Genomic DNA, 20,351 nt, shown 5'->3' on the forward strand with positions numbered 1-20,351 from the left:
CCTTTGAACCTGTTTACACTCTAGTATTTATTTCTCCACGTTTTTCTCCATGCTTGTAAAATCATAGATCCATGTATATGTGTATATATTTTATTATTTTATAGAAATGGTCTATGTTTAACTTAATATTTTGTGCCAAAGAATTGACACTTGAATAAGGTCAGTATTTTCAGTTATCTTTTCTACTAGAAATGGTCTAAGCAGTTTATCTCTTGGGAAAGAGATTATTACTTCAGTTGTTTAGCAAAGTGTGGAGGGGATATTTAATCAAAGTGCTGGAGGGGATATTCAGCTCTGCCTTGAGGGAGCTTACCCACCTAGTCACTGTATGAGGAAAGTCATAAAGTTTTAACTAACATTTGTAATACTGATTTATAGTTTAGGGAAAAGGCTCGGGGATAGTGACTTTCCAAGGATACGCAGTTAATAGCTGGTACAGACAGCATTCTGAATTCTAGCTCATACTCTTACGATTATATCACACAATTTTAATTGTGACTCCAAGTAGGTCTATAATGAATACCTGTATGATAAGCAAAATTTATAAACATTTAGAATTTTGAATTCAGGAATTTTAATTTACCTTACAGTTTATAGTATGTATGACCCTAAAGAGATAAATCGTTTTGAAAGTTGATAGGAAATTGTATAACTAGATATTCCTGCAGTTGAAGCAGATTTTCCCCTTAGGGTCTTACCTTTATCTCTAGTTAGATTTAATTAACTTCATTGACCTAAACTGTTTGATTTTAATGTTTGCCAAGACTTAAAATTTACCTTTTTATTAATGGTAGACAGGGTGATATGCCTAGCACAAAATATAACTTGGATAGTTTAAGTTCAATCAGGGGAGACTGCTGCTTTCCTATCAGAGATAAAGCAAACTCATTTAATTCCTATAAATGAAAGTTTCTTTTCTGAAGAAAATAATTGCTCTTTTTAATTTTAAGAAATTCTCAATTCATATTCTTAGCTTATATTTGAAAGATATAACATGATGAATGTTATTTTTAAAATGAAATCCTGCTGATCTTCAGTCAGATGTGTTGATTTTTTTTTTTTTAAATAATAGCAGTGGGTTGCACCACCATTGTTCACTCTCTTTCTTGATTACTTACAGATTAATATATATGATTATCGCTTTTTAAAAGCTTGATAATTTTTTTCCTTGGTTTGGGAGTTTTTAAAAAAGTCAATAGAGTTTAATACTAATGTTTTTTATCCAATTACAGGAGTCAGAAATACCATCAGAAGAGGGGTACTGTGACTTTAATAGTAGGCCAAATGAGAACTCTTATTGCTATCAACTTCTGCGACAACTAAATGAACAGAGAAAGAAAGGTATTCTTTGTGATGTCAGCATTGTGGTAAGCGGAAAAATCTTCAAAGCTCATAAGAACATCCTGGTTGCAGGCAGCCGTTTCTTTAAGACTTTATATTGCTTTTCAAACAAAGAAAGCCCTAACCAAAACAATACTACCCACTTAGATATTGCTGCAGTTCAAGGTTTTTCAGTCATCTTGGACTTCTTGTATTCTGGTAACCTGGTGCTCACAAGCCAAAATGCCATTGAAGTTATGACAGTGGCCAGCTATCTTCAGATGAGTGAAGTTGTTCAGACTTGCCGAAATTTCATTAAAGATGCCTTAAATATAAGCATTAAATCAGAAGCTCCAGAGTCTGTAGTTGTGGACTATAATAATAGAAAACCAGTTAATAGAGATGGTCTGTCTTCATCACGGGATCAAAAAATTGCCAGTTTTTGGGCAACACGGAATCTTACCAATTTGGCAAGCAATGTAAAGGTTGAAAATGATGGTTGTAATGTCGACGAGGGCCAAATAGAAAACTACCAAATGAATGACAGTAGTTGGGTCCAGGATGGATCTCCTGAAATGGCTGAAAATGAATCTGAAGGTCAAACAAAAGTGTTTATTTGGAATAATATGGGCTCCCAGGGAATTCAAGAGACTGGCAAAACAAGGAGGAAAAACCAAACTACAAAAAGATTTATTTATAATATTCCACCTAATAATGAAACGAATTTAGAAGATTGCTCAGTGATGCAGCCACCTGTTGCCTATCCAGAAGAAAATACACTACTCATCAAGGAAGAACCAGGTAAATATATATACAAAGATACTTCCTTGTTCATCTTAATTCTAGTTGGATATAACCTTGAAGTATATTTTTAATTGAATTATTTTAATTATAAAGTAATACTAAAGTTGTTTACAAAAGAAGGGGGGACATCATTTAAATGCATTACATATTTGGTATATTTTCTTTGTCTTTTTTCAACACATATATATGTGAGTTTATCAAAAGATGTATTAATAGCCAGGTATTGCATATATTGTTAAGGAACGTGGACTCTGCTGCATGTACAGGTCTTTGACCTTCCTCATTTTTAGCCTCTGTGCTCACTATTTTATACCCAGTGCTGGGAAAGATAGAATCTTTAGTTGTAATATATAATCACTTTGTTATTTCAGAGACCACCTTAACCTTTTTTATTTTATTTTTGGCTGTTAAAACATATTTAAGTGTTTCAAAGAATTTTGCCAATTATGAGATTATGGTATTCTAGTTTATTTAGGACTACTGTTCTTCTGTTTTTATTTATTTATTTATTTATTTATTTATTTATTTATTTATTTTTGAGTGGGAGTCTCACTCTGTAGCCCATGCTGGAGTCTCACTGCAAACTCCACCTCCCGGGTTCAAGCAATACTCCTACCTCAGCCTCCTGAGTAGCTGGGACTGCAGGTGCATGCCCCACACCCAGCTAATTTTTGTATTTTTAGTAGAGATGGCATTTCACCATGTTGTCCAGGCTGGTATCGAACCCCTAACCTCAGGTGATCCGCTTGCCTCAGCCTCTCAAAGTGCTGGTATTACAGGCATGAGTCACCACATCTGGCCTAGAGCAGCTGCTGTTCTGTTCTCACACGAGAAGCTATTTTGTTTGTCCACTGTCACCTGATTTTCATTCACCTTTGCGTTAGTTGCAAAGCCTCTGAGGCCTTTCTCTTCAATATATTTCCCTCCAAAAGTTATATAGGAATCTTAGAGAATCACATTGATAGTGGGAATTTTTTTAAAAGAAGAAGACCATTGTTAAGTCTTTAGTTTAATCTGACTGTGTGTATCTTTATTTGAAGAAGCTCAGTGGGTTTGAGGTTTCCTATGCATACCCGAGGCTTGTCCACCACTGTCATACATTATTTAATGCTAGTTTTTTTCACTTCAAAGCACCATAACTGTTCAGTGTCTGATTTACACGATGGTGGTCATTTGAGGATGGAGTATTTTCTGTTAAAGGAATCACCGTTTTTAGTTGCCAGAGGGCAAAATGCCATAGTAATCCTGTGAAATGTTCCTCTGGCTTTTTAAATTTGGGTTAGCTTTCAGAGGTAGGAGTGTGTGTGTGTGTGTGTGTGTGTGTATGTGTGAAATTTTTACTGTGTGAAAATCAGCTAGTGTGTATATATAATGAATACTATTTGTTGATCTTTTTCCTTGTACTTTATATCAAGTTTTAACAATAAAATCCCTGAGACAATTTAGTTAAATAAAATATTAAGGGTAGATAGACTCCTTAGCCAGCACTTTGTTTTGTCTTAATTATATAGAAGACCTTGACAAATTTCTTATTAGAGCTACATTGTCTTCCTGCTGTATGGATTATTCCTATTTAACAGTATGGTGGGAACCCTGTAGTGTTTTTAAATACACACACTTTTCCTTAAAGAATAAATAAGATCTTTTGGGTGTAGTGGTTGTTTGATGGCAACAGCAGTAACCCCATTTAAAAAATTAATGCCACATATAATTGGAGTGATTTAAAGAAAAGCATTAATAATGAACTACAATGCATACTTTCAAAAATAATATTACTAGCAATTTTTATCAAGTATTTCCTAGCCATGGTTGTATCAATGGATTAGTTCTATCGTAAATTAATTGGTGGTCTAACATACTTTATCTCTTAACGTCTGTGTGGTTTTTTTTTGTTTTGTTTTGTTTTTTAAATGGAGTCTCACTCTGTTTCCCAGGCTGGAGTGCAGTGGCACAATCTTGGTGCACTGCAACCACTGCCTCCCATGTTCAAGCGATTCTCCTACCTGAGCCTCCCCAAGTAACTGGGATTACAGGCACATGCCACCATGCCTGGCTAATTTTTGTATTATTACTAGAAATGGGGTCTCACCATGTTGACCAAGCTGGTCTCAAACTCCTGACCTCAAATCCACCCACCTCGGCCTCCCAACGTATTGGGATTGCATGTGTGAGCCTCCGTGCCCAGCCATCTCTTAAAAAGGATCATTTTCGCCGGGCGCGGTGGCTCAAGCCTGTAATCCCAGCACTTTGGGAGGCCGAGACGGGCAGATCACGAGGTCAGGAGATCGAGACCATCCTGGCTAACACCGTGAAACCCCGTCTCTACTAAAAATACAAAAAACTAGCCGGGCGAGGTGGCGGGCGCCTGTAGTCCCAGCTACTCGGGAGGCTGAGGCAGGAGAATGGCCTAAACCCGGGAGGCGGAGCTTGCAGTGAGCTGAGATCCGGCCACTGCACTCCAGCCTGGGCGACCGAGCAAGACTCCGTCTCAAAAAAAAAAAAAAGGATCATTTTCATTTCGTTGTTACCAGTTTGGTATCCGAACCTTGCTTAACTCACAAATTTGGTTCTATCAGTGCCACCAATGTTGTTTGGTGGGAAAAAAAAATGGGTCTCGAGCATTATGGTTAGGGTAAAATATGATTTAGAGCCAAGGACTGGCGAATTTTTACTGTAAAGGGCTAAAACAGTAAAAAAAAAAAAAGACTTTCACCTTTGTTGGCCATAAAAATCAGCTCATCAACTCTGCCACTTGTGACATGAAAGCAGTCATTTGTAATATGTAAACAAATGAAGGTAGGTGTGTTCCAGTAAAACTTGCCAACCCTTTGTATATAGCAGTGGTTCTTAATCATGGCTATGCACATTGGGATCACTTGGGAGCATTACATACCGTAAGGGGTCTCTCTTCCTGTGGATTCCAGTTTAATTGGTATGGAATGTGGTTTGGATGTGGAATTTTTTTTAAGGTTCTATAGGTAATTCTGTGAGTTAAGGTTGAGATCAGCAAATATTACTATATCGGAAAGAGCCTAAATTGAATCAAACATAATGAATTTGAAAATAAGCTATGCCACCTACCCACTGTAGTCCATGATCAAATTAAGCTCTTGTCCTCAGTTTCCTCATTAAAATACTGTGTTGATTTTAGAGATTATGAAAATGAAGTGACAAATATGAAATAACTCTCTTGGTCATGGCAGTCCTCCTTAAACTTGGAAAAGACTATTGAGGTTATTCACATCAGTTTTCCGGTGCTGTGTGCTTTCTACCAAATGCCAAATAGATGGTCTTAGCCTCAGCTTGATTTTTTTGACTGCTTGTAAAGACTTCCTTAAGCAGCTTCCAGTGTAGGGTGACTGATTATTAGGTAGTCATTTTAAATGTAGCCAAAATTTGCTTCTCTATAACTTCCTAATTCTGTCATTGGGAATAGTATAATTTATAATTAATTAATTAATTGTATTTATTTATTTATTTATTTTTTTGAGAGACAGAGTCTCCCTGTGTCACCAAGGCTGGAGTGCAGTGGCATAATTTTGGCTCACTGAAACCTCCGCCTCCCAGATTCAAGCTTTCTCCTGCCTCAGCTTCCCAGGTAGCTGAGACTACCGGCGTGCACCACTACACCCAGCTAATTTTTGTATTTTGTATTTTTAGTAGAGAGTTTCACTATATGTTGGCCAGGCTGGTCTGGAACTCCTGACCTCAAGTGATCTGCCCGCTTTGGCCTCCCAGAGTGCTGGGAATACAGGCATGAGCCACTGCGCCCTGCTTGAAATAGTATAATTTAAACCTAACCTAATTCCTCTAAGCTACCTGATAACCCTTCAAATGTTAGACATTTAAAAAGTCCTGTTTTTGTAGGCTATGTGCTCTTCTGCCCACCTTGTAATTAATGCACAGAATTTATTCTAACTTTCCAGGCAAGTTCTGACCAATATAGAACACAGTCAGCCTGTGTTTACCAAGGTTAAGGCCTTCCCAAGGTCATTCAGCTAGTAAAAGTAGAAAGAGGCAGGTTTCATATTTAGGACTATCCAGCATTACAACCTTGCAATTAACTACTAAAGTAGTAGATTCCTATCTTTTTAAAAAATTAGTTCCTTTTAACTTTAAAATATTTTTATGATCCCCTTCATCATTAGTTATGCTTTAATTTCCATTTATTGAGAAAACAAAAAGTTTTCCATGAAATAAATGCTTTTAAATGAATGTAAAGTTCTGTAGCAAACATCTGAAAAGTCTTAGTGAATTGTTCAGTCTGCAAACAATGCTTGGCGTGTTTGGATTTGTGGGTCTCTTCTAGTTACTGTGACTTCTCCCAGGTCTTCAGCCCAGAGTTTGTAAGATAGAGCTCTAATAATGCTGTCTTATATAATGTTGAAGCTTTTGTTTGGGTGCCTTTTAAAAATTGAGATAAGAAGATATACTCATAGCTGCAGAGTTTTTATTCAGATGGTATTTTTTTATCTTGAAAGTAACGTATTACTACAGCGTCATATTTGTTGTTAGACTTCACTTCAGATCATTTCTGATACACAAGAATACTTGAAGGTAGAACTCAGGAAAGTTAGAAACTTCTGTCCTAAGAGAGTATGCACATACTGGGATTATGGAATAATTAAAACTGTCAGCAAAAACTAAAATCTGGGTAATCAAATAAGGGTAAAAATGATGTCATGAATGAATTGCTCTGATAATGTAAAAATTTCAAAATCCTTGTCTTGCTGATTTGCAACCAGGAAACATTAAATTTTAGCCAAATAAAGTAGATTACCTGAGATTAGAAATTGAATTACAGAAGTACAGATAACTAGTGCCTAAATTTGTTTTACAATGTGTGTTCACACATGTCGTGTCCCATTTAACTAGAACAAGTCAGGTGTTAATCTCATTTTTTAAAATCACTTTATTCTGTGGGCTCAAGGAACATGGTTTTCTGAGCCTAGATTTTTAAATTTATACCTGTCATACTAGCAACTTCTGCCTATTATGAATAATTTTATTCTGTATATACGTTGCATGCATACATACCTTATTTTGAAATGACGAAAGAAACAAATTAGCAAAATAAATTAAAATTGGCAAAGAAGAGTGCTCATCATGGATATAAATGTGGTTGCCCTAATTAAGCTTTTAATTGGCTCTAAGATGCTAAACAGCCTTACTCAAAAGAGAAAAACATACCAGTTCTACCAGGATGACAAACTTCCTGGTACCGTCTTCCGAAAGGAATTTCTCCATTTTTTATGTAGTTGACACCAAGTAATATAATTGGACAGTTTCCTCAGATATTTTCTAGTAAATGCAGTCGATTATTATATTTTTTGATCTTTGCCACAAGCTGATGTAGTCTGTGTAAATGATTTTTTTTCTTATGCCATACGAGGACTCAAATGTAAGGTAATTTTAGTTGATCAAAAGATAAAATTTAGAATTCTTTTAAATAATCTGGAAGTTTCTTTCACCTAGACTTCTGATGGAAAAGGAGTTTTGCAGCATTTTTAGGTTTGTATTAATCCTTACAAGTAGAGTTGAAATCAGGTTTAAGCTTTGCGTTTATTTGTGTAATTGCTTTTTTGGTAAAAAAGCATATAATTTGGTACTGAAAACTATTTTGAGAAAAGAATATTCAAACTAGATAGATTTAACAAATCCTAATAAGGCATATATTTGAGACAGAGTCTTGCTCTGTCACCCAGGCTGGAGTGCAGTGTCACGATCATGGCTTACAGAAACCTCTACCTCCTGGGCTCAAGTGATTCTCTCACCTCACTCTTCTACAGTCAGTCAGCCCCACAGTACTTGGGATTACAGGTGGGCATGTACCACCATGCCTGGCTAATTTTTTTTTTTTTTTTTTTAAGTAAAGATGAAGTCTCGCTTTGTTGTCTAGGAGGCTGGTCTCAGGCTCAAGGGATCCTCTAGCCTGACCTCCCAAAGTGCTGGGATTACAGGCTTTAGCCACCGTGTCCAGTCTAAAATACGTTTCAAAACCATGGGACATGGCCTTGGTGAAGGAGACTTGGGCTTTAGATTCAGTTTTGCCACAATACTAGCCTTGAGTATATCCCAGACAGCCTCCCTAATGGGAAAGAAGTAAAATTTCTACCTTAAAATTCTGAAATCTTAAAAGCTCTAGAGACCCAAAGCTTTTTCTTAATCATTTTGGCAACAAAGCAGCTACTTATATTTTTTTACTTCCTTAAATGTGAATATTCATGGGCTTTTTTTCTTTTTTTTTTTTTGAAATGGAGTTTCACTCTTGTTGCCCAGGCTGGAGTGCAATGAATGGTGTGATCTCGGCTCACAGCAACCTCCGCCTCCCGGGTTCAAGCGATTCTCCTGCCTCAGCCTCCCGAGTAGCTGGGATTACAGGCATGTGCCACCATGCCTGGCTAATTTTGTATTTTTAGTAGAGACAAGACAGGGTTTCTCCAAGTTGGTCAGGCCGGTCTTGAACTCCTGACCTCAGGTGATCCGCCTGCCTCGACCTCCCAAAGTGCTGGGATTGCAGGCGTGAGCCAGCACGCCCTACAAATATTCATGTTTTACTGTATAAATATTAATGTTTTGTATAAATATTAATGTTTTGATTATAGGGTGCTACTCCAGACCCCACATGAGGTGTTACAGTCATAGCTGTAAAATCTGAAACATTCTACATTCTAAGTCTTACTCCAAGGGTCTCACATAACAGATTTATGGACCTGGATTAGTTTTTATTCTCTTAGGAGATTCCGGGTGTTTTGCTAAACCTTTTAGGCATCCCATGGAGTATGCTATGAAGGATGAGCTACAAGTCAGAATTTAATTTCATTTTTCATTAGTAACTGGGGTTATAATAATTGGGGGGAGGATGCTGAAAGCCTGATGCTTATTTATTTTATTTTATTTTATTTTATATTTTACTAAGAGACAAGATCTCCCTCTGAGGCTCACGCCTGTAATCCCAGCACTTTGGGAGTCTGAGGCGGGCGGATCAGGAGGTCGAGAGATCGAGACCATCCTGGCCAACATGGTGAAACCCTGTCTCTACTAAAAATACAAAAATTAGCTGGGTGTGGTGGCGCGTGCCTATTATCCCAGCTACTCGGGAAGCTGAGGCAGGAGAATCACTTTAACCCGGGAGGCAGAGATCGTGCCACTGCACTCCAGCCGAGTGACAGAGCGAGACTCCATCTCAAAAAAAAAAAAAAGGCCGGGTGCGGTGGCTCATGCCTGTAATCCCCGCACTTTGGGAGGCCGAGGCCGGTGGATGACAAGGTTAGGAGATTGAGACCATCGTGGCTAACATGATGAAACCCTGTCTCTACTAAAAATACAAAAAAATTAGCCGGGCGTGGTGGCGGGCACCTGTAGTCCCAGCTACTTGGGAGGATGAGGCAGGTGAATGGCATGAACCCGGGAGTGGGGGTTGCAGTGAGCCAAGACAGCGCCACTGCACTCCAGCCTGGGGGACAGAGCGAGACTGTGTCTCAAAAAAAAAAAAAGATCTCCGTCACCCAGGCTGGAGTGCAGTGGTCATAGTTCACTGCAGCCTCAAACTCCTGGGCCCAAGTGATCCTCCTGCCTCAGCCTCTGAGTACCTGGGCACACCTACAGGCACGGGCCACCACTCTTGACTAATTTTTTTTAAGATTTTAAAAATAGAGACAGGGTCTCATTATGTTGCCCACACTGGTCTCCAGCTCTTGGGCTCAACTCTCCTCCTGCCTCAGCCTCCTAGAGTGCTGGGGTTGCAGCCACCATACCCAGCCTTGATGCTTATTTTCAAAAATAAATAATAGTTAATGAGTTATACGATATACTAATGCATAAGAATCTTCAGTATTTAATTTTAAAAGATGGTAGTACGCAACCATATGGTAGTGGAAATAGTAGTCTGCCACTTTTTCCACTTTTGCTCTGCTTACTGTTGCTTTCCTTCCCTGTATTGTACTTGACCCAAGAAGTGGCTACACTGGTGATTATTACCTGTAAGTTAGAAACTCTTTTAAGTGGTCAGAGTAAAGCTGAAGAACTGGGTCAGTTAAGACATTTTTGTGACTTCTTCCTGCTGAAGGTGTTAAATTGTCTAAACCATATAAAGGTCAGTCCCTGAAAGTTTTTTATAGAACTGAATTTTTGGTTTCTGATACAGCCTTAATATGTAGTAGGGTGACCAGATAGTGTAAATTTTCATTCAAAGCTTTACTCTTCAGAAATGTTACAACTTTCTGGGAACTCCAAAATAGCTTTCCACATATAATAGGAAATTTGGAAATGTATTTATTTAAAATCTAAAGACACCGAGCAATAGGCCACATAATGTCAAGATTGAGGAGTCCCTTATGTGGAACTTATTCACAATAGGCTGACTGTGGGGTAGAAGCATACGCAGTGCCATGTGATAAATGTTAAAAGTAGATTATTTAAGATGCATGAGGCGGTGCAGTGGAGCAGTCCTAACTGTCCAGGAGAGTTGGGGAAAGCTTCATAGAGAAGGCAGTGTGAGTGAATCTTTTGTTATTTACAGGTTTGCTAGGAGGAGAAGAAGAGCATTTGTTGACTTGCAAGGTGGAAAGAAATTGGAATGAGTGGGTAGAAGAATAGAAAGGGAGTAGTGTGGGGACATCTCCAATTTCCTACCACCTTGTCTATAGGTATAACTAGTTATTTTTGTATTGTAATAAATTGTGACTTGTTTTACAGACTCTAAAGTAATGAGTGGTTTTTAACTAGAGATTTGATCTGTTTATATTGCATTTAAGACTACAAAGTTTAAGAGCATTTTTCATGGATTGGAGGTGGGGCATGTACTGGGGGAACCTGTTAGGGAGAAATAACAGCACTTCGGAATAATGCAAGGAAGAAGCACTTGAGCCTAGTCTAAGATGGGGCAGTCACTTGTCAATGAGTTTGCGAGTGAAAGGGAAGCTATTTTGAGTTTAAAAGGCCACTTCAGGAACTGTAAAGGGTGGTTTATATAATACATTTGCAACTGAATTTACTGTCCATTGAAAGGAGAAAACCGAAGAGAAAAAGTCTGTACCTGTTTGGGGGGTGGGGAGGGGCAGCACCGAATGCATTTGCTTTTAGTTCTGAAACTGTTACCATAAGAGAAACTTGCGCTGATATGTATTTATATGAAAATGAAAGTTGAGTGGATCTGAGTCTTGAGTTTTTATACAACTTGTTTAGCTGTTTCTTAAAACTTCTTTCCCAGTGTCTTGTCTCATATCTTTTCAAGAGTATTTGTATTCTAAGAAAATCTGGATTAGTCTGCACTTGCCTAATGGTTGGAATATTGAGAATCACAAGCAAATGGTAGGGAAACCTTCTTTCCAACTCAGTCTTGTTTAATTTAGCATTCACAGGCAGGTGCTATACTACTCACTTCACACATAATTCAGAAGGGTTGGTAGCCAACCATGATCTGAGAGATTCCTGACATGACCAAGGCACCAAGATTAGTCTTGTCTTTAATGATACTTTGTTTTGTCTTGTACTTTGCTCAGTATTTTCATTTACTAATATCATTGGTCAAGGGCACATTTTTGGGAGGTAGAGACTGAGATTTAGACCAGTCTTTTAATCCCATCTCATTCTTTTTCCACTGTTTGTTATAAGATTTTTAAAAATCTATGGTAATATTTTCATTTTTTTTTAGGAGTCAGGGTCTTGGTCTTTCGCCCATGGAGGGAGTGCAGTGGGAGCTTGCTGCAGCCTTGAACTCTTGGGCTCAAGCGATCCTCCTACTTTGGCCTCCTCCCAAAGTACTGAGACAGACATGAGCCACTGTATCTGTCCTTCCATGAATAATACCTCTCATGAATATATTTTTTAAAATGCAATACATGGTTAATTAGGGAAATATATAAATGTTAATTCTGAGGAGGTTGCTTTAAAGTAGACAAAAAGTCTTACTGTAAAGAGCAATGATAGCTAGTACCTTGGTATCCTTAAGATTTTGGAGAATGTATTGTTAAATAAAGGGAAAGTAATAAAATGGATGCTGGTTTAAGACAGAGTGGAATTAATGTTTATTTTTGTTCATTTCACAAAAAGAGCATATCAAGTGTCAGCAGCAAAGTACGTGTGAATATACTTCTGCTCTCATGTTCCCAGCATTGCAAATTGCAGTTTTTTGATTGCCTGCTTATGTGCCAGGCCCTGAGGCTTGGTGCTTGTAATAAACTGTCGGGAAGCAATGTAATACAGTTACTAAATAGTGCAGACCTCTGCCATTAGCTTGTGATTTAACCTCTCTCAGCCTTAGTTTACTCATTGATAAAATGTTGAAAGATTTTACTGCTGGATGCATACAATCTGTTTTTGTTATAGAGATTGCTATCTTTTCACTGAGAAAAGACATTTTTTAAAATAGAAGACATCCTACATGGCTTGTCATTTAGTTCTGGTCATTTGAATATTACATGCCACAGGTGTACCTGCCACCAGTCAGAAAAATAGCTGTCATCTTGTGAAACCACTGTGGTGTGTGTGTGTGTGTGTGTGTGTGTGTGTGTTTTAGACAAGTGCAGTAGTGAGAAGAGGGTTAAGGAAACTAATGTTTGAATCAGTCTTCAGAAAGGATTTGTGCTGTTTGCAAAGAAATCTTAGCCCTTTTTTTGCTACCTTTAAATGAAGCTTAAGATTCCCATAGGAAGATATTTGATATCACAAAAGCAGGTGTATTAGAGTTTATTTTGTAATCTTGTAATTTTAGAGAAAAAGATGATGACCAAGAGTTGCTATCATGCTTCCTAATGAAGCAAAATTTATTCATGTCAAGTAAATGGTTGGTTGTCTGGCTTCTATTCCATTCACATCAACATCTCTAATAATGAGTTACTAGGTGGTTTAGCTGGTTTTGAATAAGGTAAGCAGTGACATAATATATTGCGTCCTGAAAGTTAAGCACACTATTTGTCAAAAGATTGTCAACTTGAAAGAACTCACCGGTTATTGAGATTTGTTTTTGATATCAAGAACCAAGTAGTTGGTGCCTTTCAAAAGAGACATGAGACAAATACACTTGCAATTTATTTCATAAGGTTTTGGCCAAGAAGGTCTATACTTGTTGTCCATGTAGAATTAGAAATCACAAGTTCTAATATACTTTAGGGGTAGGGTAGGAGATAGGAAATGCCTCTAAAGAATTGAGGAAAGCCTTCAGCAGTTCACTATAGAATTTTGCATAAATAGAAACCTGTATTTGAAAACCCACTCGGCAGAATTGTGAGAAATGTCCTTTGAACAGACTGCATTTCAGAATGATGACTTTTTTAAAAAAGATAGAGAAGTCTAATGACATTGAATAATTGTATTTTTTATTTTTATTTCAATTTTGTTGAGACAGGGTCTCACTCTTTCCCGGACTGGAGTATAGTGGTGTGATTGTAGCTCACTGCAGCCTTGGACTCCTGGGCTCAAGCCATCCTCCCACCTCAGTCTCCTCAGTAGCTAGGACTAGTACATGCCTGACCATGTTATTTTTTGATTATTGAAATACATTTAACTTTAAGAAAACAAAACCACTAAATTTCAGTTAAATATTTTCAGTTCATGATAGGTTTTAGTTTAATTGTAGACCAAAAAACCAAATTATTCTTCAGATACCATGAATTAAAACTAAACTTTGTTTAGTGATACAAGTTGCAAAGGGCAGACTATTCAAGCCAGCATTTAACTATAGTATATATATATCCCAAAGTGCTGGGATTACAGGCTTGAGCCACCATGCCTGGCAAACAATATTTTAAAAAGCCTTTTATTTATCATGCATTATGATAAATACTGGGAAAATACCTAAACAGTATCCATACTGTTCTTAAGGATTGGGCAGAGGAGTTCTGTATCTATTTACTGTTCTTTCCATATTAAATGCTTGTTCATTGTTCTGGCTTCTAACCCATTTATTCTAAGCAATAATGCTACATTCTACTTAATTTCACCTTACAGAGAAAAGAGAAATCAACAGCCTGGTGGAATATCCTTAAGTTTTGGCTTTAACTCTGTCCTTAAGTTTTGGCTTTAACACTGATTCTCTGCTGTCTCTCTTAAGTACCCAGACCTGTGCCCCTATATCGCAAGACTCCTTAGGAATGTTACACAATGGTTAATTCCTTCTCTTCGCAGCAATATCTAGTATCTTTAACTTCTCCCTTTAGTGACTCCTTCCTGTCAGCATTTAAATATGTAACTTTTGGCCAGGTGCTGTGGTTCATGCCTGTACTCCCAGCACTTTAGAAGGCCAAGGCAGGAGGATTGCTTGAGCCCAGGCATTCAAGACCAGCCTGGGCGACGTAGTGAGACCTTGTCTCTACAAAAAATTACAAAAATTAGCCAGGTGTGGTGGTGTACACCTGTAGTCCCAGCTATTTGAGAGGCTGAAGTAGGAGGATCGGTTGAACCTGGGAGGCAGAGGTTGCAGTGAGCTGAGATCGTGCCACTGCACCATCTCACTGCACTCCAGCCTGGGTGACAGAGGGAGAACCTGTCTCAAAAAAAAATGTAACTTTCACTTTCTTAAAAAAGAAAAAATCATTACCCTATTTCCTATACTTCCCTTTTATAGTTAAATTTCTCAGAAAGATTGTCAGCATTTTTTCTTAATTGATCATCATCTTTTCACAACAGACCACTCTCGTTTTATCTGCTTGCCCACCTACTCACCAGTATTGCTCAGTAAGATTACCAGTGACATCCTAGGTGCTTATTGAATGAAAGTGATGTCCATTTTTAGCATTCATCTTGAATTCTAGGGAGCGTTGACAAAGTGGACTACTTTTCCCTTAAAGGTTTTATATATATATTTTTTTGTAACTCATTAAATGTTAGGATTCTGCCGGGTGCGGTGGCTCACGCCTGTAATCCCAGCACTTTGGGAGGCCGAGGCGGGCGGATCACAAGGTCAGGAGATCGAGACCACGGTGAAACCCCGTCTCTACTAAAAATACAAAAAATTAGCCGGGCGCGGTTGTGGGCGCCTGTAGTCCCAGCTACTCGGGAGGCTGAGGCAGGAGAATGGCGTGAACCCGGGAGGCGGAGCTTGCAGTGAGCCGAGATCGCGCCACTGCACTCCAGCCTGGGCGACAGAGCGAGACTCCATCTCAAAAAAAAAATAAAATAAATAAATAAATAAATAAATAAATAAATAAATGTTAGGATTCTTCAGTGTACTTAATCTTTTCTCACTGTCTCATCTGTTTCACTCCCATGGTTTTATTTGCCATCTATATTCTGTATTCTGACAGTCAAACTTTTTTTTTTTTTTGAGATGAGGTCTCACTCTGTTGCCCCAGACTGGAGTGCAGTGTTGTGATTTCAGCTCACCGTAGCCTCTGCCTCCTGGGCTCAGGCAGATCCTCCCACCTCAGCCTCCCAAGTAGCTGGGACTACAGGTGTGTGCCACCACACCTGGTTGATTTTTGTATTTTTTGTAGAGGTGTAGTTTTTCCATGTTGACTAGGCTGATCTCAAACTCCTGGCCTCAAATGATCTGCCCACCTCAGCTTCCCAAAGTGCTGGGATTATAGGCCCGAGCCACCACTTCAGTCAAGCATTCTAGCTTTAATTAGTCTTATCCACTTATGAACCAATACGGATGCACCAACAATGTGTTTTATACATCTGGTACTTACTAGTTAGTACTAGCAGTATTGTTTGAGTGTCAATTACCATAATTGTAACACTTGGCTTGTTACATTATCCAATTAGATTCCTAGATCGCATCTATGATATAAATTAGGGAGAAACTAAGGCACTTGGTCACGTAGCCTGTAACAGAAATAGGAGTGGCATGTAATTCACCCTGGTTCTACAGCCCATTCGTAACCAGTACACTGTACTCACTGTACATGTATTAGGCTTCTGTGAGCCTTGTAGTATTGAACACAGTAGATAATTCAGTACTTACAGATGGTACTTTTTATTTAAGAAACAGTTCCAAGAAAGAGTGGTGTTTTGGGTGGTGGCTATGGTGTGGTTTGTAGATAAATTTTTCTATGTTTCCTTTTCAGATTTAGATGGTGCTCTACTCTCGGGGCCAGATGGTGATAGGAATGTGAATGCAAATTTATTGGCTGAAGCTGGCACTAGTCAAGATGGAGGTGATGCTGGTAGGTACAGTAAGATTTTAGCAACAGTACATTTAAGATTGGGAAGTGTTACATCTTACCTGCAGCCTACTGTAATTTCTCTCCCATAAGGGGGTTCTGTTATATATAACTACTCTCAATCTATGTTAGCTATGTTTATGATGACGTTGGAAAATTGATAAATGCAAATTGATGTTTCTGGTTTTGTATGTTTGAGAGAGTCATTTGTTTAGTTTAAAAACTCTTACATATAAAAAGTAATTGAGTTAATATGCCTTATGGCTTCCTGATGGTATATAGATACGGAATGGAAATGGTAATTACGATAATGATTGAATTTATTTTAATTAGTTTTTATGCAAAATGGTGTAGTTAATGGCTATAGAAAATGTTGATTAGTTCTGTGTGATATCAGCAGTGCATTGGAGGAAGCTTGATGAAAATAAAAACAGAATTCATGAGTATGTTATGAATGAAATAGAATAAAAGAAAGTCAATCTTTACAGAAGAATACCAAGCTGATAGAAGAATGATAGAATTGGAAAAATAGCTATTTTGCAACCCCCACAGGAAATAATTCAAAATCATCAGTGGATGTTAAGCCACTGTTAATGGGCTTGTCCCACTATGATTGGGTGAAAGGTTGTTGGGGAATATCATATTCACATGGTCTCAAATTATTCCCATAGATTCCCATAGATGATTTCCACTTGCAAAGGGGAAAAGGTAAATTTAGAATAAAGAGATCTGAGGAAGATTGTCTTAACTAAGTGATTAAACTTCAGTGTCATTAGTAAGAGAACAAACTGAAATTAAAGGCTGGCTGATTTGATGTACTACCTGGCATACAACATTTCTTTTTTTTTTTTTTTTTTTTTTTTTTTTTGAGACGGAGTCTCGCTCTGTCGCCCAGGCTGGAGTGCTGTGGCCGGATCTCAGCTCACTGCAAGCTCCGCCTCCCGGGTTCACGCCATTCTCCTGCCTCAGCCTCCCGAGTAGCTGGGACTACAGGCGCCCGCCACCTCGCCCGGCTAGTTTTTTTTGTATTTTTTTTTTTTTAGTAGAGACGGGGTTTCACCGTCTTAGCCAGGATGGTCTCGATCTCCTGACCTCGTGATCTGCCCGTCTCGGCCTCCCAAAGTGCTGGGATTACAGGCTTGAGCCACCGCGCCCGGCGGCATACAACATTTCTTATGCAGTATTCTTGAGAAACTGTTTAGCTTGTATCTGATGACAAAGGAAAACCCAGACATCGATGTATACGACAGGTAGTCCAAACTCTAAAATATTAATGTTATGATAGACAAGTGGGGAAACCACTAGATTGAAGGAGACCAAGGAAGTAAACTAAAGTGCAGCATGGATCTTGCTTAGATCATGGGAACACAAAATGACTAAAGAGGACATTTTGGGGCCAACCAGAAATTAGAGTATGTAGTATGTGTTAAGTGATAAGCAATTTTAAATTTCTTATACGGTGGTTATCTAGGAGCATGTTCTAGAAGATGCATTTAGGCTTGAAGTTATGAGCATGCATGTTTTCAGATAGTGCATAGAAAGCATGTATGTGTGTGTGTACATTAAAACGTGACAAAACTAGTATTTGTTGAAGGTAGATATGGATGTTTATTGATTGTTTCAGTTTTACTAGCTTTGGAATTGTTTTCAAAGTTGATGAGAACAGAGACAATGAGGTACTTCTTACAAAAAGTAGTCATGGGCTCTGAATTCAGTATGTACTGACGAAAATAAAGCCACATTTCTGAAGAAACTGCCTTACTGTCTAAAAGAATTTATAAAACAAGTTTTCAGATGTGTTGAATTTTAAAGATTTTGTTTGTACAGAAAATTGCTAACAGCGCAAGAAGATGTTATTGCACTTGCTTTCTCAGTTTTGAAATCTAGTCCAAGAATGGGTTTAGTTGGGGGTGTGTGAATTCATATGTAAAGTTTTAAATTTGTAAATCTTTGATATGGGGTTATTCCTCTTAAAGGGGACATTTAGATTCATTAGTATTTTTGCATCTGAGATCAGCCTTTGCTTGATGATTTTGATGTCAAAAACTTACATTGCTTTTTCCTTAGTTTTCTATTATGGAATAATGTACCCAGAAGGATATTATTCAGTAAGCACCATTTTGAAGAGCTCTATGACCTCAATGATCCTTAAGTGTAGTGAATTACAATGACAGTACCTTTATTCAGGCCACTCTTGTAATTCCTACAAGTATTCTCTGTTGTAAGAATTAGGAGAGATGGAAGAAATTTGGGGCAAGGTTTACTCAATTTGAATTACCATTTTGTGTTGCAGATAGAGTGTTACATTCCTTGTTATCATGGATGTTGAATCTCGGATTTTCAGTTTACAAATTGTTTTAGGGATATTCTTCTGTCTTTCTTTTGAGATGGGCTCTCGCTTTGTCACCCAGGCTGGCCTGAATCTCATGGGCTCAAGCGATCGTCCCACAGCCTCTCAAATTACTGGGATGACAGGCACCAGCTACTGTGCCTGGCCTATTTCCTTATTCTTATATGTTGTGAATAATTATAGATATTAGAACATCTAACATGTCTTTTGATACTAGTTTCCCAAGTTATTTTAAGCAAGTCAGAAGAACTTATTGGCATGTGCTAGATAACATTTATTCTACAAGTAATTGTAGGGCATATGTCTTAGACAGTAGAAAAACCAAGGCAAGTAAGATAGGCACAGTTCTTGCTGTCTTGGAGTTTGACTTTGTACTGATTTAGACAAGAAATATGGATCATAAAGCTCAAACTTTATTTAGAAATGTGAAACTAACAGTAGGTTGACCTCCAGGCTACCACCTCCATCCCATTCTTTATCCCTCACACAGAAATGCTTCACTTTAGGATTCTTACAGCTTACTTCCAAACACGAATTAGGTGCAACTATGATGAATTATAGTTGAATTATATGTAGCTATGGGTGCAGGGAGCTTTCTTTACATCAAAAACCGGTCAAGATATTCCAAGTACAGCACAGTTTACAGTAATAGTAATGATGTGCAGTTTTAAAATACTTTAGAGACATTTTTACTTTGTTGGGTATTAAGACTTTCACCAAAAGGAATCTTAAGTTATCTTAATTTTTAAGAGGAACAACATGTCTGGGAACATATATGGGAAATGATTCTTAGCAAATCCATTTGGGTAAACATTCTTTACTTTTGAAACCGTGATGCCCATGGGAGGAAAATGTATTATTGCTGCTTGAGTGAACTGTATCTTGGCAAGGAGTGTTTTAGGCAGCTTAAGTGCTTTGAATTGGGAGCATGCTTATCCATGGATGAGGAACAGCACAGAGGTCAGTATGGTTGGAATAGAGTGACTGAAAGGGTGGTTGGAAGCCAGGGCTCCACCAGGTAAAGCTTTGGAAGATACTGAAAGTCTCTAGCTTTTACTGTGAGGGTGGGTAGTCTTTGCAGCCTTGTAAGCTGATGGTGATCTGCCTTAAGGTAGTGTTTTAAAGAATCTGTGATTTCTCTCCTCAGAACACACTCCAGGAAGGCAACAGTGGAAGTAGGGAGACAAGTTTTTGGTGGCTACTGAAGACAGTCCAGGGGCTAGAGCTCACGATTGATTGGATCAGGGTGGCAATAGTTGTGGAAGATTCTGGATATATTCCTATTGCCAAAAGGTTCCTGGTCCAAGGAATTACATTAAAGATGGAATTAAATCCAGTGGATATAATTCCCACCCTTGCTAATCTGAAGATCCTTAGGCACATGCATTATTCTATTTTGATTCTGTCTTCTGCACGTTATTTTATTTAAGGATGGAGTTAGAAAGAAATTTCAGTGAACCCTGAGAGCATTCAGTTACCTTGCCCTAATATGTCTGAAACAACAATGATATAGTAATAGAACTTTAAATTTTTAATTATCCTGTGTATATTCTTTATTCTTAGTCCATTTTTCTATACTAATCTTAAAATTATGTGCCTGTCTTGGGTTTGTAATAAGGAGAATATCCCATTTGATAGCTGGGCTTTAGGGTGATATAATCTCAAGTGATAGAGTAGTTAGAAAAAAGCAACTATTAGGAGTTCTGGTTTGAATATACCCATCCTTTAAAAGGGTAATTTCTTGTGGCGTCTGCACAATTAAATGATACTCA

At 38.1% G+C, this 20,351-nt stretch overlaps 1 protein-coding gene across 2 annotated transcripts in view; it reads left to right on the forward strand.

Moving 5' to 3' along the window:
* The window catches only part of ZBTB10 (zinc finger and BTB domain containing 10), a 40,447-nt gene that overhangs the window by 13,865 nt on the left and 6,231 nt on the right, over window positions 1-20,351 (forward strand). For both annotated transcript variants that reach the window (XM_005563612.4, XM_005563609.4), the window contains exons 2-3: window positions 1,233-2,121; window positions 16,134-16,232. In XM_005563612.4, the coding sequence (XP_005563669.1) occupies window positions 1,233-2,121; window positions 16,134-16,232 (988 nt within the window). The remainder of the gene's footprint in view (window positions 1-1,232; window positions 2,122-16,133; window positions 16,233-20,351) is intronic.

Source organism: Macaca fascicularis, chromosome 8, assembly GCF_037993035.2.
Source record: "Macaca fascicularis isolate 582-1 chromosome 8, T2T-MFA8v1.1".
Taxonomy (NCBI): domain Eukaryota; kingdom Metazoa; phylum Chordata; class Mammalia; order Primates; family Cercopithecidae; genus Macaca; species Macaca fascicularis.